The 26,132-nt window shown below is 38.3% G+C and overlaps 1 protein-coding gene across 21 annotated transcripts in view; it reads left to right on the top strand.

Moving 5' to 3' along the window:
- The window catches only part of DLG2 (discs large MAGUK scaffold protein 2), a 1,061,109-nt gene that overhangs the window by 697,120 nt on the left and 337,857 nt on the right, over nucleotides 1-26,132 (top strand). For all 21 annotated transcript variants that reach the window (XM_087758910.1, XM_087758908.1, XM_087758909.1 and 18 more), the window contains one exon: nucleotides 4,977-5,101. In XM_087758910.1, the coding sequence (XP_087615036.1) occupies nucleotides 4,977-5,101 (125 nt within the window). The remainder of the gene's footprint in view (nucleotides 1-4,976; nucleotides 5,102-26,132) is intronic.

Raw genomic sequence — 26,132 nt, 5'->3', positions numbered from 1 at the left:
ATGGAAAACAACTTCTGTGTGATTGTGGTATGCTTATTTAGTGTGGTCAAATAGAAATCACTTGCCCCTTATATAGGGAAAAACTCAAGGGTCTGCCCTTGATGTGCATTTCTGATCTCATTTTTGCTTCTTTGGCTTATATTCTGTGATTTTGTTAAAGACTGAATGAGTTTACATCATTTGTAATCAAAATCTGCTCTGAAACAAAATGCAGCTCTTGAGCAGAAAACAAGAAAAAAATGAGATACAATAAGGAGGAAATCATTTGTAGAAATGTAAGGAAGGCTATCATTCATGAAGAGCTGTAACGTCATGGGAAAATAACTTCAGAAATTCTTAATGTCGACTTAACTCTGTTTCCACGGAAGTCAGTGTAGAGCACTGACTTCTGAGGGTCACTCTCTGGCACAATAAAAATGTTGCAACCTATGAAGATGCAGCCTGTTATATGGCTGCTCATAGTGGTGTGTAAAAGGAGAAGAATGCAAGATGGAAGTCTAAGTAAGAAGGATGGCCTTCTGGCTACCCAAAACCATTACCTGGTGGGGATTCTTACTTTATTTTTGTGATATTTATGTTGGCAGTATAACAAGTCTTGAGGGAAGAGATTCAAACTGGCCAGAACTCGCAACTTTTATTTTCTTTCCCTGGCATGTGAATCATCCATCATCTTATTCTGACCCTAAGTGTTGTGTTTCAGTGTTGGCAGAAGGTGTAACACCAGTCATCGGAAGTGATACTGTCTGTGTTGGAGGTTGCCTGCCCCTCCAGGGCCAGAAGAATTATGGCCAGGCCTCTTCCCTGCTCAGGCTGAGCGATAAAGAACTCAGGTGATCCTCGTGGAGGTGCAAAGCCCCGTCTGAGAAAGGCATAAAGGAGGCAGGCTTGTGTAGTAAACCTTAAGAAGAAGTACTGACCTTCCCTTCAGAGGAGAACAGGAGGGAGGCCTCTGGGGCTGCACTGGGAGAAATGATTTTGATTTGGTAGTTTGACCTAAGTTTCTCTGTTTGAAAAATAAAGCTGAGTCAAGAGAGAAATTTGAGCTTGATGGTAAGTCCCTGAGAAGCATGAGATATCCAGCATGAATAGGAGGAAACTGAGGCAACATTTTTTTAAGCTAACTGGGCATGTTGTACTATGCTAAGGTTTTTGTCAGGCTGTCTGTGTGCATGACTGAGGCCTTGCAATAAAAGGTGGGGAAGCTAGTAAGAAACTAAACTAACAATTAAAAAAATACATTCATACATCTATTGCTGAGTAATTTCATGCAAATCTTCCCTGTATAGTCAGTAACTAATTATATGAGGGTTTTATAGTAGTAGCAATTGAGTACTTGGACAAAGAGATGGCAAGATTTAGGTCAAAAGATAATTTAGCTAATATGAATTCAACATAAAATATTTGGACATGCAAATAATGATGTTTGAGCTGTGTCATTAAAGTTAGTAGGTCTGAGACTTGTTCAGAGCTTTTTGTCCCCTACAAATGTTTCGGGATTTTGGGGTAAATCTCTTCTACTGAAGAATCCTGAAACAAAGCAGGCAAGCATATTTAGGCCTAAATACGAATCTCAGTTAAAAAGTATCAATGGAGTATCCCAAAGGAAGACAACTTCTGTTGCTTTACACCTCTTCTCCTCTGTATCAGCTGCTATTAGTTCTTATTAAGCATTTATCTGCATTGTCACCAGGCCTCTGAGCTCATTGTTAACTTGCTTTGTAAGCATCCAAGAGAAGTAAGGCTTGGAATAGAAAGAGGGCAGTGAATTAACTTGACAGATATTTATGGGGAACCACTCCCAAACATGAGAGTCAGCATGAGAGAAAGCGTGAATGTTCCACCTTGGAAAAAGCAGTGGCTGAGTGATGGTTCAGCTGTTGTTTTAGGCTGAGGGAAGGCAGATGTTTTCATTGGTTAACATGAAATGACAGGGAGACAGAGATATGCCAAGAAAAGCTGTGAAGATAATTAACACACACTTTTTTTCTGGGATGGGGACAAAGGAGATGCAAAAAGTAAAGGGTGGGGAGCTAACCCTTGAAGAAAGGTTCAGGAAGTGTTGTGCTAGTAGACAGTACTTAATTGGAACTTAGAGTTACAGCTTGTCAGCTGCAATGAGTTTTTAATCTAACAACCATGTGAACCTGCACACTGGAGCATAAGGGGAGAGGAGAGATCTGTACATCAGTATTGCTACTCAGAACTGAAATAGAGTAGCTTTTAACCAGAATGTTCCTATTGCATTATTTTTCAACCCAAGGCTCTTAAAAGGCCAGTTACCCATGAATGATGGTAGCCATGTTGTTAGCCTTGTTGGCCATGCGCTGAAGTACAGACAGAAGATTTTTCCATGTAGCCAATGCAGACGCTTCAAGAACCACAGTGAAAAAAATTGTGTAATTGCTCTTGGGTTTTGCAGTGCAGTTTCTGGTGCAGGAAAGCCTTGCAGGGATATACCTAGCTGCTGAGGCAGCTAGTGTGTGACAGCTTGTAGATCCTGTTGATCAAGTCAAGGACTGCAGCCAGAATAATTGCTTGAAATATTCTGGATACAAAAGTGCCAGTGAGGAGTGCTGCCCTGTTCTTTTAAAAGGTTATTCCTAAGGAGCAGAATCGGAATAGTCTTGCAGTATAACAGATGCACATTTATGGATAAATGTCAAGGGCTAGCACTGATTCTCCTGAGAAGTCTAGCAGTTTTACCACATCACTGCTTACAGTCAGCATTGCAATACTTTTTAGCTCTAAAAAGTTAATGGAAAAAAGTATGGTAGGAGGAAAAGAGTACAGGGAAAGTGTGAAACCTTTTCAGAAATTATTTCCTGCTAAGAAATCTAATGAACTTTATGTGAAGAACTGTAACAGCTAAGTACACCCCACATAACAGGCAAGCTTTGATGGTTTTTAAAGCTCTTCAGGCACGCTTTTGTATTATGATATAGCTATTTGTGTTCCCTAACCAACTAAAACTTATGTCCAGATTTCTCCTTCCTACCCTGCTCTTCCTCTTTCCCTATTAAAAGTAGGTTTTGGGAATTTGGAAATCCAGCCCTATTCAGAAACACAGGTTATTGCATATTTTTTTAAATCTCTTTGGAGTTAAGAATAAACCCAACAATTTTATTTTAATTTTTTTAGGTGTTTTTTTTTTCCCTTGAAAATCAAGTATTACTTACTCAAGCTTTCTAGAAATTTGTCCTTGGTTTTAGTAGTGCTTTAATGCTTTTGTTTCAGGCTTCCTGAAGTGTGTATAAGTATACATTTTTTCATTTTTATGTGTTGGAAGATTAGCTTGGTTAATAATATGATATATAGAAAAACTTACAGGTAAATAGTCTTGAAGTGTTTTTGGAGTGCATGTTGGTGTAGTGTGCACTGTATAAGTAGGCATCTGTTAAAATATTGGGAAAATAACCTGAATCTGAGATGATCCTAATGATGAAAGGGAGATTAAATCAAAGATTTATAATGCTGGCCTGGAGATGTTTATTAACTCTACAGAAAATGTATACAGAGTGTTTCAGTATTATAACGTTTTTCACATTGCAGCTAGCTGAGAAGCATTAAGATATGTGTAGTCCTAAATCCTTCTCCTTGGATTATAAATTAGTTCAGTACTGAAAATTTATTCACAATTATATGCTGATAGCAGAGCTGCAGATTGCCTGTACATCTCTTGAGTAATGAGAACTCGATCGCTTGTGAATGTAGAATACTGATAACAGAATTGAGAATTTGACATGCTGCAGGCAGGCAACATGCAGGCTTTCGCACACAAAATGCATTGCATGCCTGACCTACTAATTGCAGTACAGTTCAAAAACACAGAAATGAGATTTAAATTAAAAAAAAAAAAAAATTAGAGGTGCCATTTTTATTAGTAAGTCTTCTCATTGGGACTGAACTGGACACCTGTCCACAAGAAGCAGTGAAGGAAACACACTCCCAATAATCTGAGAAGTTGATGAAATAAGAGAAAAGTATTTTTAGTGCCCTGAACATATTTCATTTGCAGTAGTGTACATATTCTGCAATATCAATAGTGTTGTATCACTGTGATAAACCTAAATATCTAATTATAAAATACTTTGGGATGAGAGACACTTAAAGGATCGAGTATTGCATTGAATTTTAAGACCTCCCTATAGATAGAGGAGTCTTAAACCCGCATCTACCTTTCTACAAATAAGAAAGAATCCCTTGCAAAAAATAATGTTAATTTATACAGAAAAGTGTAATAACAAATATATACTTCCGAAAAAGGGTTAGAATTATGGGTTTGAATTGTATGTAAAAAACAGTGACTTAATTTGCAAGTGTTTGTGTGTGTGTACATGCCTATTTATCTTTCATGATATTCTCACAAGTAGTAAAAGCAACAGTATGATTATTTGAGTAGACCCTCATAATGTGTCTTTCAAATATTTCATTCTAGCAAATCAGTAAGATGAAAGAAATAATCTTGTTTTGTGGATTTGGTTTTTTTAAAGCATGTGAATCTGAGCAATGATCGCTTTTCAACAGAAAATGGTGTACTAAAATACTTCAGAGCTAAATGTTATTCACTGTTTCTGTTTATAAATGGCTGTGGTTTTTAAAGTGTTTTTTCAAAGCTCTGAAGTGTTTTTAGCCTCTAGCTCTCACTGACTTGGATAAATTCATATTGGAGTTCAGATGCTAATTTATGTGACTGCTTTTGAAAACAATTAAATTTAGGTCAAATCCTGTTTCTGTAGGAGCATCCATTAACTCTGCCATTAACTCTGGGAAATCTTTGTGTTTGCAGCCTCTGTTCTTTAACTGACAATTAGTTTTTTCTGACTGAGTCACCCACCTTCATGTATGGTGTTGCCAAATAAAGTGCTTCCTTTAAGAAGCAAGGATACTTTGCAATACAAATAAATTCTGTAGAAATCTAGCATCTGCATTTACATTTTTTATTTCTTATCTAGCATTTACTTTTTTTATTTTTTCAGGGGAATTCTGGCCTGGGGTTCAGTATTGCTGGAGGAACAGATAACCCTCACATTGGGGATGATCCTGGGATATTCATTACTAAGATTATACCAGGAGGAGCTGCAGCAGAGGATGGAAGACTCAGGTAAAAACTAACTCATTATATACGTTTGGAAAGAAAATGCATCGTTATAAATTATTCTCTAGGAGTCAAATGCGAACTGGGTCTTTCACGGGGTCAGGGGAGGTAAATGACATGACCAGAGTCTCCTTTCTGCTACGGTAAGAGAGCTGATTTAAGTAGCTTAAAGTAACTGAATAAGGTTAGTTAAGTCCTGTATAAAGTGGCATTTGCTGGTGCTACCTCCATCTTTGTACCAGTAATTTCATTTAGTACAAAAGGCAAGATGGGGACAGGAGGAAGAAACAGGCATATCAGAATGAAAGTCTTCTCTGCTTGGTCTTTGTATGTTCATGGCTGAAGAACTATGCATTGGTGTTATACATTAAGCCTGTCAAGACTTTCCAAACTACAGAGCCGTTGCTAAATAGTCATAGCTATTTGTAGATGCTCCTTGTTATTTGACTGCAGTAGTGAGGTGTGCTTACCTCTGTTTCCAAATATTATTTTTCTCTGTGAGGATGCGATGGCTATGCATTATATTCTGAGTCACCTCCAGAGCAATCTATTGCTGTAGCTCATGAGATGGACACACAGGTCACTTGTGGTTCTCAAATACATGGTAGCACATCTCTTAAACGAGAGAAACCAAGAGGAACCACAGATGTTCTTGTGCTTCTTTTTCCTTATGGACTGAATGCAGAAAGGCTTCCGTCTACCACAGAGACTGCCACCCATCTGTCAGTCGCGAAGCCTGCTGATGCTCCAAAAAGGTAATTTAGCTGGAAAGATTTGGGATAAAATTCTGAAGCTTCCATGATCTCAGCACAGGAATCTAAGATCTGGGAGCTTTAGCCAAAACCAGATGGTCTAAAATTCATGAAATGTGACCAGATGGTAACAATAACTTATTTGCCAAAATCTTTTCCTTTAATTCAAAGTTAAAAGTAGGGGGAGTTGGCCAGTTTTTAGAGCAAGTTTTGGATATTTCTTATACAAGGTTAGTAATTTGATTTTGGAAACGATTCTTATTTTTACTGTAGTAGTGATGAGGAGCCATGGTGGTTGGCAGTGCCTGAAGAATTTACAGTCTAAATAAGACTGTAGACAAAAGGAGTGGGAATAATCTCACGTAACTTTATGACTAAAATGTATCTATCTACCCCTAAGGTAGTCATCTTAGAGTCTCCTAATAGTCAGTGAAGAAAAACCTAAGCATTTCTAGGTTGTGACTCATCTCATCCTAAAGTCAATGTCTAAACTGGAACAGAAGAATCACATCTTCAAGGGGCCTGTATTTTCACTGGTGACTCAAATGAAAAGGAGTTTCTTCAGCTAGTTCGGCTGTAGTGATCCATGTTGTAAATGTCTGCATTGAGCCAGATGAGCTTCATGCAAAACAGAGCATGAGGAAATAGCAGTATTTGGAAGTCACGCTATCAAATTTGACACGATGAACAGCATAAGGGAGTCTTAAACCTGCATCTGCCTTTCTACAAATAAGAAAGAATCCCTTACCAAAAAAAAAAACAACTTTTCAAAAGATTTCAAAACTCTTCTAAAACTTTTCTAGTTTAAGCCATTAAGAAGACAGAAGCCATTGCAGTATTTTGTTGTGATATCTTTGTATGAAATCAAGTATTTCATAACTCATTGCTATACTAATTAACTAGTGTAAATTTAGCTCATGATTGTTTAGTAATTACTGTGTTTTAAAGGTCTTAGAGAGACCTTCTAAACCCACAAAAGATAGCATACTAATGCAATTCATTAATCCATATTAAGATTAGACCTGGCAAACTTTGTGTTTTGTAATAAAAGTTTAGTAGCACAAGTATAGTTATCTTAATACTAAAACTTAGATAATATTCTTACAGTATAGTATTTGTTAGCACATTTTGAAGCAAAATGTTATAATTGTTAAGCATGTATTTGGCATGGTGGTTTTTCATATTCTCATTTGTAAACATAGTTTACACCAAACTCCTCTCTTATTAATACTGAATATCTGAATGCAATTAGTTCAAATTGGATCTGCAGAACTTTTTTACTTCAAAGAGAAGGGCAGGCATCTTGAAATATGTCTCTGAAACTGCCATTAGGGAAATGGGTTGACTTAATTCCATGGGTTTTACCCTAAATAATAGGAAAATCTAATTTTTTTAGCTGAATATCACATGGTATAAATTATTATATGGAGTACCTGGAGTTCTGTATGCTCCTCAATGCTCAAAGGTGTTTTTCTTCTGCCTCAGTTTCCCACAAGCTCTTCTAAAACATTGTAGTACATGAGAATTTGCACTAACCCATCTTTCCCACTCTTACGGTCGAACACAAGCTGCATACTTACATGATGCTTTAATGTTATAGAACATTGTTTTTTTCAGTATTTTAGAGCAAAATGGCAGAAATAATTTAAAAAATCTCACCACAATTGCAAAGAAAAAATTCTGGCTGGAATTCCATATAAACAAGTTTGTACGTTTTGAAGGTGAGACTTTATTTTATTTCACGTTTTTCCCAGGGAAAGATTCCTCCTTTTCTTGTTTTATCTGGTAAGTTGGATTTCACTTTGCTACAATGCTAGCAAAGACAATCCTGTCATGTTTTAGGAACACCTGAAAATGTATGTATCAGTGATCGTTACTGATATGCCACTGAACAGAAGAGCTATCCTGGGGCAGTCTCTGCTGACTTACATGATAATTAATTTTACATAACAGAGAGTTTATCAGCTAAGGCCACTCTATAGGAACAAAAGCTCAACAACACGCAGTAACATCTGCCAAGAATAGCAACAACCTGAGAATGGGAGATTGGTGTTTATGGACAGAAAAACTATACGCTATATATAACAGTGTGGACTGTTTGAACTGGCTTCTAAATCTACTGCCTGTTTATAAATCATAAAAGCTTGTAAAATCACTTTTACTGCATTTTACATGAAGTCCTTTTGATCTGACTTAACTGAGCAAAGTTCTTCAAATAATGAGATTGCGAAAGCGACCTGCAAGAAATGGACTTAATGTTACAGACCCTTGCAAATCTTTTACGTGTATATATGGGTTGAAAAGTGGAGGAGCAGGTCAACTGGAGCTTCACGGAAGTCCAACAAAAGCACATACAACCTCCTGCACCTGGGCAGGAGTAACTCTATTGTAGCAGAGAGTGGGGTTTGGCAGGCTAGAAAACAGCTTTGTAGGGAAGAACCTGGGAGTTCCAGTGGGCAATTTATAGTTATAAGTACATAAATATCAGGTATAAATACCTGATGGGAGGGAACGAAGACAAAAGAGCCAGACTCTTATCAGTAGTGCCCAGTGACAGGGCAAGAAACAACGGACACAAATTAAAACAGATTAAATGCCGTCTGAACATCAGGAAACACTTTCTTACTGTGAAGGTGACTGACTGTGGGCACAGGTTGCCCAGAGAGGTTGTGGAGTCTCCATCCTTGGAAATATTCAAAACCTGACCAGACATATTCCTGGACAACCTGCTCTAGCTAACCTTGCTTAAGCAGGGAGGGTTTGATGACGTGATCTCAAGAGGTGCTTTCCAATCTAAATGATACTGTGATTCTGTAATTTGCACCTGAGTCAGCAGTGTGCCCTGGCGGCGATGAAGGCCAGCATGGAGATCCGCAGAGATGCACAGAGGAAGACCTAGAGGTGACGGTCACATGTTGCAATAAGGGAAATTCCAATTGAGTCTGAGAAAAAAGAAGTCTTTTTAATGAGGGTAGTAAGGCACTGTAACTAGTGGTTCCATGAGGTTATGGGATCTCTGTCTTCAGAGGGATTCAAAGTTCATCTGGACAAAGTCCTGAGTCATGTGATTGAACTTTCAAGTTGGCCCTGCTTTGAACAGGAGGCTGGTCTAGATGACCTCCAGAGGTCCCTTCCAAACTGAATTGTTCTCTGATTCTGTAGATTATTCTTATATATAAAACTTGTGTGTGGGACTGGAACAAAGGTGATTAAGTTCTTGGGTTTTTTTCCTTTAGTGGATTTCCCTCCCTGAAATGCACTGACTTCTATAACTAGTATAAGAACCAATACACTGCACAATTCAGATTTTAGAAGACATTTTAGGTGAGTACACTTGCACAAACTCCTAATCTTGCAAAATACAGAAAGCTGTGGAATCTTTTATGATGTCCATATAATAAATAGAAAATAATTTAATATATAGTAAATAATATATAGCAAATAATTTCATGGAATACAAAAGAATTCATTTTGGATTTGATTACTTTAGCTAAATGTGACTATAATAAACTTGGGACTAACTGAAAATTATTTTTTTTCTGAATGCTGCGTACCATGTTTCTTTGAAGCTTTGAGTTTCAAGTCAGTGACAGACAGAGAATATAAAACTTCCAGAAACAGTAACCATTCCTACTGAGTTGAAGCAGAATTTCCCTCAACAGTTTGATCTTTTAAGACTTTTGATGCATAAAAACTGCCTGCTTCTATCTCACAAATGTCAGTTGTCCATGGGCAAACATCTACTTTTTAATAAAGGAGCTCTGAATTTAGACTTCTTTTACTCCCTGGAAGAAAGAGAATTCCAGTAATTTGTGGCTCAGTGCCTTTTTTTGTTTTATTTGAGCTTATGTCAGAGAAAAAAATACAGTGGTTAGCTCAATTGCCTAGATAAAGCAAAGAACTTCAATATACTGTCTCAGTAGTTCCTTCTATTGACTCTTATTGATCATAAGTGAAATTCTGGCTTCTAAAAGGCAACACACATCTAAAAAATTCATCATGCTTTGTGAAAACAAGAGTGATCAGCTTATGGAACTAGAAGCACAGTGTAGTGGTATAACTTGATCCAAAAAAAAAAAAAACCAACTTAGTAAAATAATAATGAAAAGCTTTCAATTATAACCAAGTTTAAAAGAGACTCCCAAAATATGAATTTATTTTCAGCAATCGTAAACCAAAACTCTTTTGAGTGAAAAATCATTCTTTCTGTTTATAGTTTCTCACAGTCTAGTTTCGATGTTATGATGGAGGTATTTTTCTCAAAACTCTGTCTCCAGGAACGAGTGGGTCATACGAGTTGCTTATCTATTGCTTTCAGAAAATACGCTTTTCCTTTTTGTGAAGGCAAGTTTGAAAATGTGAATTTTAAAAGGTCTTGGGATCTAAAAAACAAATAAAAGTGTCTTGGATAGAACAAGGATTAAAATCTTATGTTTTATACTAATCTCATGGTCGCAGGAATCTTACTGAACCTGTGATTCAAAAATGAGTTACTGCATATGTGACTGAATATGAATGAGTTTATTTGCAGGACTGTGAGAGAGATTTGGATGGCCTTGAGCTTGAATTTCAAGGGTTAATGTTGTACCAAAGGTTATCTTGGTATTTGAGCCTGAGCTGTACTCAAGAGGAAGGAGGGTTTATATGAGGGGTGAGTCAAAGGGAAGAAAGTGGTTGTGCCTGGAGGCATGCTGCCCTGGTAAGCTGCCCGACCTGTAGCTGTTTCATTCATTCTTTCTTCTAGGAAACTGGTTTCCAGTCTCTTTCCATTTGTGAACCTATAAAGTTTTTCCTTAGGAGTGTGGATATTTGTAAGGACAACTTAAACACGTTAAGAAAAGTAGATTGATTTTGAGTTACCTTTGGCAGACTAATCGGAAACAGCACACGTACCTCCAACTATCTGAATACCATAGGTTAAAAACTACTAAGGCTGTGCAGTGTTTATCTTTCCTTTGTAAATGTGTCTTTCCTGGTATTACTCTAATTACTGATTGTCAGGAGGTTTAGGATTGTGAAACTGCAGCATTTTTAAGGCATGCTGTGTTGTTCTACCATCACCATAATAGTTAGCCCCATTGGATTTCCCCCCCCCCCCAGCTCTCAAAGTGATTTGGTGTGGGGAAAGGAACATAATACACATGCTGATGGGAGAAAACAAGAACTGAAATAACTTGCCCTCAGTCATCTAGTAAATCAGGGAGAAATCTTGGAATAGAATAGTGATTTCTTCTCTCGTATTTCTGTGCCTTACAGGCTTCAGTCAAATGCCTACCAGCAAAGGTTTTAAACAACTTAGATTTGTGTTCCCTTCAGTTATCAACTAACCCACTGATGTGTCAAAGGATCATAAATTTAGCTAGGTATATATGGCAAGAGAGGAAGTCTTCAGTTAAGACTCTTTCTCATGCATATTTTGTTAATACAAATTAAGCTAAGTAAAATTAATTTAGAGGTAAAGATTGCATTCTGATCAGATTTTTAAAAATATTTCTGTGTTTCACTAAATATGAACCAGAGAGGAAATATTACGATTTCATGTTATTCGCTCAAAGCTTGAAAACTGGAATTAAGAAACACACTGGTATAACTATTGTGTGCAGTTTACCTGAGAACCATAAAGGCAAGAAGAAATGGAGGAGAGGAAACAGAAGCGAGTCCCCACTTGGCGTTGGCTAGACAAAGGACCCCCTTCAGTCTTTGCTCTATGGGCTGTGCTGACAGTGCTTTGCCTTGGATGAAAAGTCTGAAACCTAAATTCCTGCAGCAGCAGCAGGCACACAGTTGTTGCCTGGTAGTATCTGTTTGTAGCTCTAGATTGCTTACTAAGAAGGGTTGAATTGAGAGTGATAATAGGAAAAAGCTAGGGGCTTTTTCAGATTAATGTGAAGAGCTATTCCCAGGAGAGATCATGTTCTTTACAAGTGTGTCATGTATCTCTAATCCAGCTTGGGCAACTAGCTTTATTTCACCGTCATTATATATCAAAACAGAAGTGTGTCTGCATTGTGATTCACTGCCTAAGTCCCTATTTGTTAACTTCTGATCTTGTATTAAGCCTATTAGTACCAGGTCTATGTGCATTGCAATGGTAGAAAGCTTGTTCAGGATGTTGTTATAATTACGGTGCTGCCACAAAACACTGATTCATATCTGCACTGTTTACAGGCCTCTGACAATGCTATTAGTTCAGTAGATAATTTAGTAGTAAGTTAATAAGAGACATTCACCCCATTAGGCAAAACATGCTTGCTTCGCAGACAGTCATAAATTAGATCACGAATTATTGACTGTTCACTCTGTCCTGGTTTGTGTTAGGAAGTTTGATCTTATTAATTCTGTTTGTCTGTGTATCTGTGTGTATCATTTTTGAGCTACTGTGGAATACAAAAAAGATAGAATTACCACAGGGGATCTACATGAAAAAAGGCAGGTCACAAAATCAAAATCCGATTTTCATGCATTATTTTTGAAGTTCAAGATGGCTTACTATGACTCAAGTTTGAAATTATCAACTTATTTTCATCAATGGAACATGTGACCATGTAATTATCTTTTCTGTTGCTTCACTTTTCTTTAGCTGAATCCTTCTTTTTCTCTTTTTTCCTATGTAAAGTTTACATTCCTTATTTGGTGTTGCAGAGCCCCAGCATGCCTTGGAATTTGATTGTATTTCTGCTTTTCCTACTTTGAAAATAATTTGGTAGACTGTAAAAATTCTCTTATGAGGTACAAGAAAGGAAAGGGAAATCGTATTTTAACTGCTGAATTGTCAGGTAAATGGAACAGAATTTAATGGGAAGAAAAAGGTACTTCTCTGGCTTGTGGCATTTGAAACTAGTGAATTTTAGGGGCCTCTTTATAGACAGTAGTGATGGATATTTTTGTAGAAGTTTTCTTTTTTAACACAAAGGATCAGTTTCCTTTTCCCTTTCCCCCCTATAAGTTTCTGAGCTGTTTCCGACTAATTGAAAGCACTGCTTGTGAGTAACACTTAAGCAAAGTAGTGTGTTATTAGGACTTCAGATACATGGCAGTTCTATAATGCCCATTGCACTAGGTATTTCATGCAATGGTACTGAACTGGTTAACAGGGCTCTCTCCCAAGACTTCCTTTAGTACCCATTCTGCCTGAAATTACAATCACCCCAGAGTGCTGCAGCAGCAGAACAGCACCATGCAGCCAAATCCAAGTGATTATTTCATCAACATGTTTGCACTGCTACTGCAGTTACGAATTTAAACAGCTCAGTGATAATTTATCTGGAGTAAGAAGCCTTCTGTGGTTACATACCTTAGAAATCATCAGCTCTCTATGGAGTCTAGCGTTAGTCAAGGAAAAAATATTTTGCATCTGTTCCTGTACTCGACAGGTGTAACCCTCTGGGGTACTGCTGAATTCTTCATTTCTTTCAATTCCCACCAAACCTGAAAATAAGATTTTGGATGAAAAAGAAACTGACTTAAACTATCACAAAAAAATTAAGTTCCTTATGACCAGCAAAGATCTGATTCTAAAACTTTTAACAAAAAGCTTGGTCAACTTTTTTGCTTCTGAGAGCCAAAACCACTAATACACGGTGAGACAGTCTGTTCATACGCTGTCAAAACTCTTGGCTGTGGTTTGAATAAACACTTTGGACTTCCAGACTTTAGCCAAACCATATTTCCTGACAATACCTCATCATTGTTGTCACATTCCTTACTCCACTTTTACTTCAGCTGTTAGAGCAGGGCTTTTAAATTTATTTCCCCATGGCATGTGAGTTTTAATATCAAACTTGCAAGATGTGCGAGTACTTTGTTTGGATGTGTTGCTTGCATCATGCCATTCTGCATGTTACTCTGTATCACACCATTACAAAAAGCAAGCTTTTTTTTTTTTTCTCCTTACCTGTTTGCATTCTGCTCAAAGTTGCAGCTAACTCTATGTTAAGCGTGTAGCCTAATGGTACTGATGCTCAGAAGCTGCTGAAGTTTCTTACCGAACTTGCACTACATATTTTCTCCTCCTTCATTTTTTTTTTAACGCTACACCTTTGTTTGGAATAGCTATTCTCAATCAAACCAGAGCAGAAGGGAGGGTTTTCTACTTGTTAGTGCAAGCGGCTGGGAGGTAGGACTGCTTAGTTTTGTTCTCAACTTGCTATGCCTGATCTGTGGCAACACTTTTCTTCTTTTGTGCTAAACTTTCCCCATTTGTAAAATGGGTATAGTGATCATTATCTTTGCCTCACGGGGGTTGTTGTGAAGCTTAAACGAGTTCATATTTGCAAAGCCCTTTGAGAGCCCCAGATGAAAAGTGCTTGTAAAAATACTGAATCTGGAATTGCCTTCTGGGTTATCTGTTGTAACTGGTTTTCCTGCACAAACCTGAATATGCTTCAGACAGTGCTAGTGTCAGTCGGGAGGATTTTAACCACGGGTGAGGAACAACCGAGTAGTTTGGTGTACTTAGCAGGCAAAGCGTATCCCAGTCCCAAGGAAGCGCCTCGTCCTTCCCGCACTGGACTCGCTGAGGCCCGGCCAAGGCCGCTGCCTCTCCTCCGGGCTCTGGGCCTCGAAGCCCCCGCATGGTGCCGGAGCCAGCTAAACCGGAGGGCTCGGAGGGTAAGTCAGGGAGGGCTCGGAGGGTAAGTCAGGGCTGCGAAGCCGTCCCTGCCCTCCACCACACCTACAGAGCCTGGCCTGGGGCATCTTCTACTACCTGCAGAGCAGCCCTGCAGCTGGGAGGAGCTTTGCAGCTTCCTGGTGCCTTCATTCATCTCAGACTTTACAGGGTTTTGTTTTTCTTTCCCCTTTCTTTATCCCGACACCTTCCTCTCACAACACCCCACAGCTACCTACGCCTCGTTTTTCCCACTCTTCGCCTCTCCGCTGTCCCACTTTGGCCTCTGTCTTTGAAGGGCAGACATGAATACTTGTTGTGTGAGCAGAAGTTTTCCTCCTGGCCACCTTTAGAGGCAGCCGGCTGCCAGAGCCGCCCAGATCGACGGAGGCTGGATGCGCTGGGAGGTTCAGGCTCGGTTGCTAGTGGGTGTAGTTTCAGAAGGAAAGCATCGTACATGGCAGTGGCAGGAGACGAGACGCAGAGAGACTGAGGATACCTGGGGAGTTAGAGAACGGACGGAGGAATGGAAAAATGTGGTAAGAGCAAAGGATACCAAAGCTGAGGATCGAGCCGGATGAGAAATGCAGAGGGAGAAGAAATGCAGGGTGGGAGAAACAACTTTATTTTGTGAGGGGGGGAACAGAATAAGGAGATAGTCGTTCCTATAGATCTCGCAAAAAGAGTTTAATAAAGAGAACGTGACACAAGTCTGAGAGCCCATTTGAGGGAAGCCTTCTGGAGTGCCCGCCAGCCCCGGCCTCCTGCCCACCCTGCTGCCCACCCTCTGCCTTTCCCCTCCCCTTCCTGCCCTCTCCTGCCTGCACTCAACTGTCTGCTTCCTCTGCCTTCCCCTCTCTGTCAAACACAAACATTTAAACCAAAACCTGGGCTTGTGGGGCCTGCCGGCTGATCGATCGCTAGCCGGGCGTTTGGCCGGTGACTTTATCTGGCAGAGCTACTGGCCTGAATGACCTCACGCTTGTGTCTGTTCTGCACTGGTTCCAGTCTATTGCTTTTAGTAAAGTCATACTTGATTTCCAGTAAGTTAAGATGGGAATCTCAGGTCTGATAAGTACAAAATGGTCTTTTATGGGTGGAGAAGTGTTTTGATTTGTATTTTATACTGGTGTGTCTGGCAAAGGGGAGAGCTTATCCCCAACCCAGCAGCTTTACCTTGACATACATTTGTGTATCACAGTCCCTAACTCTGCTTGAAGACGGTGTGACTTATGCTGGGGGGAGAAGAGTCCATCTTATGCAGGGGGCATTTTAAAAGGAATAATGTGTGCAATGAAAGATCATAAACTCTGTACAAGCTTACTATAGGTGTGGCTTACCTAGCAAAAGAGAGTTAATTTGCCTTGAGTTATGCTAGCCAAGCAATAACTGAAGGCTTGATGTCGCAGAAAATCATGTCACTATAAATGATTTAGAACAGCTGTACCTCCAAAAGCATTATACAGTGACAGGACATCATTCTGCTTTCAGGATATTTGTGATGAAGAAAAAAAAAAAAAGAAAAGAAAAAAAAAGCAGAGGTCCTCCTGTTGTAGATGTACTTAGACTTGACTTTTCTAAGTTTATGCTTGAGTCTGTCTGTGTGCAAATTGAATGGGTGTTAGCTACTCCTCCCTCCACCCCACATAGCTACACCCTGTGAGATGAGCCACCATCAGCTAATAACTACTTCCCATTCTCAAAGTGTGTGTAAGGAGGTAAGGCTCTTCTGGGAGGCATTAAAGCAAGTGGGGTTTTGCTTCTCTCCTCACTCTGCATTGGGTTTGTCTGTGAAGCATCCCTAACCTCTCTGAATTTTAGCAGACCCAAAAAGAATGGCACTTTTTTGTAGTGTTGTTGTTGGCTCAACCTTTGAGTAGATATGTGAGAACTTTTAACTGTATGGGCTTGTTTTTTTTTTCCCTAAGGTGAGGATGTAGAGAATGACATTTGGAGTTGACATGGAATTTACCACTGTTTTTAGCTCCTGGATATTATTGACCATGTTGCATGAGGTCATCATGAGTAAATTTTAAGTAATACCAAGTCAATACCATGCAGTGAGCGTTCATATAGTTTATGAAATTTCAGCTTTTATATAGCTTCAAATAATAATAATAATAATAATAATAAGGTCAAGTTATTGATTTTTGAAATTAGTATTAGTATTGAAATTTTAGTAACAAATTCACTCCTACAGCTAAGAATTGCCTCAGATTAACTGCTTACCAAGTTTTTTTTTGGAAATCAATAAGTTACATTATAAATGCTTAGTGCATTTGGTAGTAATAAATTTTTGAAAGTTTTCAATATATGTGGCAATTTAAGTTATACAGTTTCTTTATTTGACTTGTAATTGTTTAAATAAGCTATTTTTTAAATATTCCCTGCCCTGTGAACATTTCCCAAAGGAGTGCTGGCTGCATCACTGCATAAAAATTTGCTATCTACAAATTTCATGTCTAAAAAGACTTCAGAATAATATGCTAAAGCTGAGCAAACATTTTTTGATACAAGATGAAGTCCAAATTGCTTTTCAGTGGCAAAGGGAAAAGAGTAAATCAGGGCTTCCTTCATTCACGAAAGTACCGGCAAAATCACCTTTCAGCTCAGCTCTGAAGGGGAACCTGCATTCACCATCCTTCTCTCTGTGGGGAACATGAGCCCACATCTTCCAGAGGAGTAATCAGACCATTAAACTGAAGGGGCTATGACATCAGTGTATTTTATTCTTTCCTTCCAAAGCTGTTTCACTTCCTCAAAGACAAGTAAATGTTAACTGGGTCAGAGCAACCTTGCGCAGTGAGCATGCTGGTTTGAGAGTCAGGTAGAGGTTGTGGACCAGGGTCTCCTCCCTATGGGTGTCCTGAGCACCGCTCAGCGGCAATCTTACATGCACCTGCATTAGTTCCTATTGTTGTTACAATTTCTGTAGTACATTTCAAGAAATCATCAAGTCAAAGCAAGAGGCAGAATTTCTTTCTAGTCTTGTGATTGAGGATGCTTTCCTGAATAATGGGACATTTTGACTACAATTTAAGAAGAGCTTTATATTATACAAAGTGCAACAGCTTCAGTGATGGAAGCAAAGGTAGTTAAAGTGTTTTTCTAGGAGATGATATTGGATAATAAGACAGCAAATTGTTGTCTTGATTTTTGTTTCCCTGACTGTCTAATATTTTATTTTATTTTATTTTATTTTATTTTATTTTATTTTATTTTATTTTATTTTAATTTTATTTTATTTTATTTTATTTCAAAGCATATTAGAATTAAATTTATTCAGCATAAAACAATGCCATTTTGGTCAAGAAAAAACATAACAAAACCAACTTTGAGCTGAGCTGCATTTTTTTCAGCGTTCAGTTATAAATCTGTAGGTGTTACAGCCAAGAGGCGTTCAGATAGATAGAAAGACGGGTGGTGGTGTTTCCATCTCTGAAATTAAATTAGTGTTACCAGTAGTTCAGCTATATGCCTTTGGCTTGAAGAGTTTGTCCAGCGTGTCCTTTTTTCTTATGATGAAAAATCAGTTACGAGATGTAAGAGATTACGTCCTGTTTCCTAACTACAGGAGAGAAACAGAACCATCAGGGAGCAATGTTTGGTGTCTCTTCTAACAAAAGGATTTGGGGACATCAAATGAAACTAATAAGCAGCAGGTTGAAATATCCATAAGGAGATATTTATTTAACTGGTAGTGAAGCCATGGAATTCATTGACAGAGAACACTGTGGATATTAAAAGTTTATGTGGGTTTTGAAAGCAGTTAAACAAATTTGTGGAAGAAGAATCTATTCAGGGTTATTAAATGAAAAAAAAAGTATCTCTGACTCAGGGACGTCCAGAGTTGTCAGCAGCTGAAAATGTATTCTGGGTAAATATTGTGTTAGCACTTCTCCTTTACCATCTGGTAAAGGCCACTGTTGGAAGGAAACAGCAGGCTAGATGGACCCCTGGTCTGGATTATGGCTTCATACAACTTTTATTTTTTCTGCAAGCAAACACCTTACTCCACACATTGTATCTCTGATCTCCCCTACAGCGTGATCATTCAGGCAATAGGGGCAGCAGTGTTTCCTTTAGGCAGAGGGCTTGATTTCTGGGTGAGCCGCCTGGCCCTGGGTAGGGATGCGGTTGGTGAGGTTCAGCAGGTGAGGTTCAGCGGGGTGGCTCCCGTGTGAGCCTGGTTGATGGCTGTCTTGCCTGCTGCCAGAGGCCAAGGTCTCTGATTTTAATCTATGGGAGTGGTTTTTGCACTACAGGGTTGTGACTGTTCTTTTCTTTTTTTCTATTTTTATTCCTGTTGGTAGCCATTAATGGGGCGTCTCTTGAAATCAGTCCCTGCATGGCAGGTTGTGCAGGGACTCAAGCAAGTGCTAAAAGAGCTCAACATTGCAGAGCTGCATTAATACGGCCTTTTACCTGTGGTAATTGGCTGTAGATGTATGGAAAACATCGATCCAGGTGGATTTCCATGCTAGATCTACTCTGTCAGTGTCTTAGCTGGCCTGGATATCTCTGTATGGGATTTCACTGCGCCAATTTGATGCAATATGAGCTGTCTTTGCGGTCAGACTCTCTTGGATTCTAGATATTAGCTTGGTGGGTATTTTCAACTAAGAGGTGTGTATAAACACTCCCAAACAAACATACACCCTGTGATAAAGGCACACTGCCTAAAAGGATAAAAGCATCTGTTCAGTGTGGCAGAAAGTGTTAAACGAAGGAGAGCCCCAGCCTTGCCCCAGGAAGTTCTCAGAACTAGGCTAGAGTGCAGAAATGATCCAAAATATTTTAAACAACAGATAAGCTGCTTCTTAGCCAAGTTTGTGCCTGGAGTGAAGTCTTACAGCTGAGTTTAAGACCTTTAAAAAAAAAAAAAAAAAAAAAAGCTAATGCTGATGTGTCCTCTATTGAAACTGTGAATCGGAATATATTCAAGCTTCTAAATATATTTTCTTCTAACAGTTTAAAGGCTGCAGGGACTTTTCCATTCCTAATTATACAGCGCAGTATGCTGTCTGTTTCTGACTTGCAACTTCAAAAATAGAAATTAGAGTTCTAAATGAAACATAGGGAGAGGGGTAACGAGATGCCGTGTATGATAAGGAGCTGCTCCGCTAATATTTTTACTGATATCGTTACCAGTTGCTTGTGTTTCAAATTCAATTACTATTATGCAGACCTTTTAATACATTGACATGTCATTAAGATGGCTGTTGTTTTAAAAGAAATCCATGGGTAACTAAAGCAGTAGCGAAGGATAATAAATCTAAATGTCTTACGACAGTTCGGTGGCTGTGCTCGTTGTGTCTTGGGTCTCAGCAAGGTCATGTCATTAACAGGATATGGAAGCACATTGTCATTTCAGGCAATAACGCATTCTGAAATTCAGAAGTATTTTCTGAAATCTGAATTATTCACTGACAATTTGGGCTCCAGTCTCTGTTCTGGAAGTAAAATAAAGCTCAAAGTCCTCTGGTAGCACACCTGCAAGTCATGCTGGTGTGACCTTAAGCCCTCCTGGATGTGATCTGAAATTTTTGACTCCATTACAGTAGGCATTTGTGTCTCCTAAACTGTCTCTGTGCTCCTGGTATGCAAAGGAGGAATTTCCTTTGTCCTTTTTGCTTTCTCCTGCAACCTTCTGGAGGACAAGGACTAGGACTTCGTGCTAGTGGGTCCTGAACGTGGGAATCAGAAAAGTGACTGAGACACTGCACCGGTCCAGAGGGAGCGAGCTGGATATGCGTGCACAGGGTTTTTCTGCTGCTCCTCTGCTTCTTCTGCATTCTGCCATTTAGGCAGGAACCCACTAGAAATCAGCTTTCACTTGGAAAGATAGGTGGCTCTTTTCTATGCCAAAATCACTGCAAAAATTCAAAGGAGTGAACAGTGAACTGTGGGGGTAACTAACACAATTTCAGGTCACCCTCCATAACCTCATACTGACAGGTGTGGGCTGAAGGCTGGTGGTATGCTGAAGGACAGAACAGGTTTCCATTATGCTGTAGTAAAACCTACACATTACTTAAATCAAAAACATTTGTAGGATTTTCGATATCAGTCTCTATCAGGTCTGACAATCAAGCCAGTTGCTGGTATGAATTATAAGGCTGCAGGAGCATGGCACCAGGCTTAAACAAGCACGCCCTGCTTTTCGGCAAGACTTGTTAGCTCAGCCATGCTCCAGCCTTCAGGCTTTGGATGGCCAGCACACCGAAACTGGTTTGCCAGCACAGGTGGAGAAAGCATCCGTCGGGTGTATTTACTTACAGGAATGCTGTGCAAGAGTTTAGTTCCTATCTTTGCACACACACAAACACTCACACAGCACGACCTTTGTGCATGGTGGAAGTGTTTGCCCTTCATCTCTCGCTTCTGAAGACGTTACAAGGGTGAATGCAGCCAGGAAAAGGCAGGGAGCTGCTTCTCTTGGTTATCTATTATTTATGCTGAGTATGCCTGGAGGCTGCACTGAGGGTTAGTCCCTGTTTGAGATGAGCCAAGAAGGTGTAGGCTCTCCTCTGGAAACTTTATTTAGATTGTAAACAGGAGATAAAGGAAGTGGGACATAGGTGGGGTTTTAATCCCCTATTTGAAGATTATGAAAAAAAAAAAAGAAGTTGTGACCTGCTGAAGGTTGCACAGGAAGAGTTGGGGTGGCACCAGGCCAGCACAGGAAGAGCCGGGGGGGCGGGGGGGGGGCACCAGGCCAGCATTTGGGGGGAAAAGATTATATTTTTTTCAATGTATTTAATTGTAACAGTTTAATGCCACTTGCTAAAGAATTCAGAAGATTGAAGGATTATTTTTTTTCTCTCAGAAATGAAACATTCTGGTTTTAGTCCTTATTTACTTTCCTCAGAACCAAAGACAATTCTGCTCTTGCTAGAAGCACGGGTTAGATTCAATACTTGAACTAGTGCTTTCATGTTAAATACAGCTGGGTTACCATTTTATTGTACCAATATTTGCACATATATTTAAATCTCCTGGGATTTCAGATTTTTATTAAGTTCAGCTCAAATACTGCTGTATTATTCATAAATTCCAGCTCCCCCCCCAAATCTTAACTTTTATCAAGTATTATTTTCAGCCAGTAACCATTTTATGAGATATTTGAAATTTAATTATAAAGCATATAAGTGTCAAATTTGGGGTTAGGATTGGCTGATACCTTCATCAGACATTTTCATAAGCACTGCATCCTCTCTAGGTTCCAGAAATAGCCAGAAATTTTCTTCTACTGCTAATTTTTTCCCTTTATTTTTAAATTGGACATAGCAGTAGTTTTGTACTACTTTACAATGTCAGAAAGGGGCCTGAGGGTATATGTGAATTTACTACAGAAATTGGATCATGTGTCTAAGGATCGTTATACCTAAGGAAACAGTATGCCCCAAGGTACATACATATCATTGGCATTTAGTTTTAGCTCTATATTCTGTAATTGGAAGGAGAGATCTGAAGACTGCTGTAGTAAATTTGAGATCTTTTATTCTGAATTCTTATTTGAAATAAAAAAAAAATATTCCTCTTGGAAAGAAATTATATGGGCCAATGCCAATAATTACATTTTTTATCTTTATATGCTGTAAATTTTACTTGCTATGGGATAGGAAGGGTGTGTATAGAATTAAAAAACAAAACTAGGGGAGAGGGAATCAGTCTTCCCTAACTAATGGACTAGACTGACTCTCCTAGGCTCAGATAATATATTTATATTACTATTCATTGATTTCTTGAGGAAAGGATAATAACCAGTCTTTTCAGCTTGTCACCTATAATCTTGCGTTCCTGCTTAAAGTGCTGTGTTCTTGTAACTTCTGGACGAGAGCAAGCATCAACCCTTTTATAGGGAAACTTTGGCTAAAAAGGTTAGACAAAGCAGGAAAAAAGAAACAAAGTGAAAGTTTAGTGCTTCTCTCTCTTATTTATGTTGTCTACCTGATACCTCCATACTGATATATGGACATATATATCCGACTGACATATTCCATAGTTCTGCACTGATTCTTCCTTAATAACAGCATTTTTACCTCAATTTCTAAGATTCAACTAAAGAATAATAAAGTCCATATCAATTTAAGCTTTTCTGAGAAAACACCTAAAAAGATTTGCTTAGAAATAATCTATTAATGTTGGCCATTCTACAATAGAAAGCATGGTAACTGTATTTGTGAGAAGCAAGGCTGTCCCATTAATAGATTGACAGTTAGTCTGGAGGTGTCTGGATGATAACTAAGACCTGTGGATTACTGCAGCTTTTAGCGTCATGGTGTTGTCCCACGGAGCACAGATCTTTCCCTCGCTCCATAGTTGGTTCCAACTAGCTCCTTTATGAAGCTGCAAGTGGGCTAATGCATCTTGGCAGGATGATTTGGCCTTCTGGGGCTCTTTGCTGCCATATTAGGCTGCTTTGGATTTCTTCTCGGGGCACCATATTGCATAGAACAAGCGAACAGGATGATCATTACCAGTTGTCGCCTACTATATTTCCAATAAGTGCCTAAGGATTGTACTCGTCTTATTTACTTATGACTTGACTGAAGCAGTTATCAGCTTTTCAAGGATGTCCGCACAGTTTCTTGAAAACAGTAAACATGAAACTCAGAGGAAGGTAGTCAGGTTTAGAACAAACTTGGAATAAGCCCTTGAAGAGTAGTATTTTTCTTTAAGAAATCCAATCCTTTATTTGTTTTGAAGATAGCAACAATGGTTGTAAACCTCTTTGTCCCTGACCTTCCCCCTTAATGGCAAAATCTGTCTCATATTTCTTGTATCAGTTGTAACTGTCGTGGCATGATTATAGTATGTATGTGTTCTATATTTTATGATCCAGGGTCCTTCGTATCTGAATTATTCTACAGAGGTCTTTTAGAATATATCCATTTTGTTAAAGTATTTAGATGATCCAGCGAGCCATGGAAAGAGCTGCCTACCTCATTTTAACTTGACCGTTACCTGCATGGGTGATTCTACAGACAAGAATAAATTTAAGTATATGCATAATGCTGAGCCCCCATTTGAGTATTTAGGCTAAAATAGAAATAGGATTACTTACACCTCAAAAATTAATCAGATATTTATATGCTGTGCTGAACGGAGGAAACAATAGCATGAACATTGCTTTCAGGGTTATGTTCTTTTACAATATGGTTAGAACATATTTTCATTCTTTTTTTTTCAGCATGGCACATGCAGTTTCCAAAACACTTCTAATCACGTGTTGCTTTTCATTGAAATATGAGTAAATTTAGTCAAGAACTCTGTGAACCTGTATCATCAGCAGATGCTGAGATTATATTGTTAAATCTTAACAATTAAAGTTCTGCATCTTAAGAATATTTTAAGAGTTCTTTTTGTATAGAATTAGAGAAAATAGAATTTCCTCTAGTTTCTTAATTTTTACATAAGTCATTAGCTATAGCTTAGAATACAACTTCCTTTTCTGCTTTCTCTCTCACTAGAACTTTTTACAATTCATTACAAATTTTTACAAGTTTTTACAATCTTAAAAAATAACTGTATGAATAAACCTTACTCAAAGAAGTATATGGTGCTAAGGTTTGCAAGTAGAATGGTAATAATTTAAAAGTGCTGAGACTGTTAGATAAATGCTTTAATATTGAAAAAAATATATTTATGATATCTTGTTGTGGAAACAAAGGAAGTCTTCTTGGAAAAATTTTCCTCCTGCCTGGATTTTTTTGTGTTGAATTACTGTAGTTATTGGTGAAACTATAAGGATCTCTTCTGTTGAATTTGTGTTTTACTATCTTAGATTATGGGGCAGATCTTCTCCTTGGCACAGGTCCGAAACTGTGCCTGAAACTAACTTCTACATCTAGTGTATACCCACCTACAGGCCTTAGGAAAACTTTGAGATAAATAGAGAAAGGAATCCATGTATCAAGTGGAATACACTTTTGCCATATAGTTGTTACATGGATATCTTAATGAAGCCAGGAAAATACGTTGGAGAGCTGTTTGCAAGGGCAAAATAATTTTGCCCCTAAGTGGTAAGACCATACACTTGATCATCTGAAAGAATTTTCTTAAACTGGATTTACTGACTTTTGTTGCTATTATTATTTTAGGTTTATATTGTTGTGGCATTTATAGGTCACTAAAAGAGCAGACTTCTTTCAGAGTAGGAACTGTACTGTAAAAGTTTAAATAGAAGGAAAAAGTATCCCAAGCCCACTCTCACAGACTTCTGTCTTTAGATAATAACAGCTATGCCAAGTATTGGCCCTGAAAACTTTCTGCATAGATTTTAAGAAGAAAAATATGACATCACAGTCTGTGTGTTGCGATGTTGCTTCAGCTTTCTTGTTTTATTCTCTTCTCTGAAATGCTCTTATTTTATCATGAATAATGATTTGTGTTTATCTTCCAAGTGCTCTATGTTTCTAAATTTAAAAAAGATTCTAGAGTTTCTAGATTAATAATAATCCTACAATAATTTAGCCGTTATGGTTAAGGTTAGAGTCGTCTCACCAGTTTGTCATTTATTTCATTGCACCATGGACCTGCTGTTTGAGAAGTCTGAATATCCTCAAAGAATATTTGTAGACCTCTTGAGATCATTGCGTTCTGTTGATCTAGTACTGGGTCAGCATGCCCTCCAAAAATTGTGTTAGAGCCCAAAGAACTCTATAGTCACATATATATGTGCATGCGTTTATGCATGTGCATGTATGTTCTTGAATATTGTATTTCTTTTATTTATGAAAACTAAAAAACTCAGGTCTCTGTGAGGGAGAAAAAAAGCCTACAGGTTCGGAAGGGTATAGCAGGGTATCTAGCACTGGATGTGTTCGTCATAGCAGACTGCATAGGTTAATAGTCCTGTTACTTCTGCACTGACAAAGTTTGTATTTGTATACAAACAAAACAGTTTGTGTGAAAGTATTTCTATCACTGGATCAGCTCTGTATTCTCTCACTCTTATATTCATCCTACACTAGCAGTATTAATCTGTGTATGTTTTATTAAAGATAGTCTTACTGTTTTAAAGCAGGTAACTCTGAAAAAACAAATTTTAGACACTAAGGTGAGATTTCTGTTAGAGTGTAAATGTTCTTTTCCAAAGGGTCTTGCTTTTCTAGTGAACGGAGGTGTGTGGCTTACTGATTTTGGCAAGTTAATTCCATGTTGTTTATTGACTTTCTCCAATATACATGCTTTTTTTCCTTAACAGAAGGCATCACTGGAGCTTTTATGAGAGGTTTTAGGTAGATAGGATTACCTAGTAATATCAATACTTATCAATGCAGGGCACAGAGTATATGAAAAGAAAATAAATGTAACCCTCCTTTTTAGTGTTTTTATAATCTTTCCCCAACTTTTCATCAATTGTATTTCAGATATGACAATAATAAAAGTCATAAATTTGACAAGAATCATATATATAGTGATGTTAATAGAAAGACTAGCAACTTAGACATAATTACTGTTTTTCTGAGTGGGAAGCACTAGCAAGATGTATTCATTATTTATTTAAAAAAATAAAACAATTTAAATTAGAGCACTTATTAATTTTACAGCCAAACCACACAATTAAACATTTGGAAAATTAATACTTCTGTCATAATACTTCTGTCAAGGAAAGCAGCAAACCAAACCATTGAATGAAAACTGGAAACTTTGCAATACGTTTTTATCA

This window comes from Nipponia nippon, unplaced genomic scaffold (genome assembly GCF_047370975.1).
Source record: "Nipponia nippon isolate SJK-2023a ecotype South Korea unplaced genomic scaffold, ASM4737097v1 scaffold_2, whole genome shotgun sequence".
NCBI classification, from domain to species: domain Eukaryota; kingdom Metazoa; phylum Chordata; class Aves; order Pelecaniformes; family Threskiornithidae; genus Nipponia; species Nipponia nippon.
This window is presented reverse-complemented; position numbering and strand designations above follow the sequence as displayed.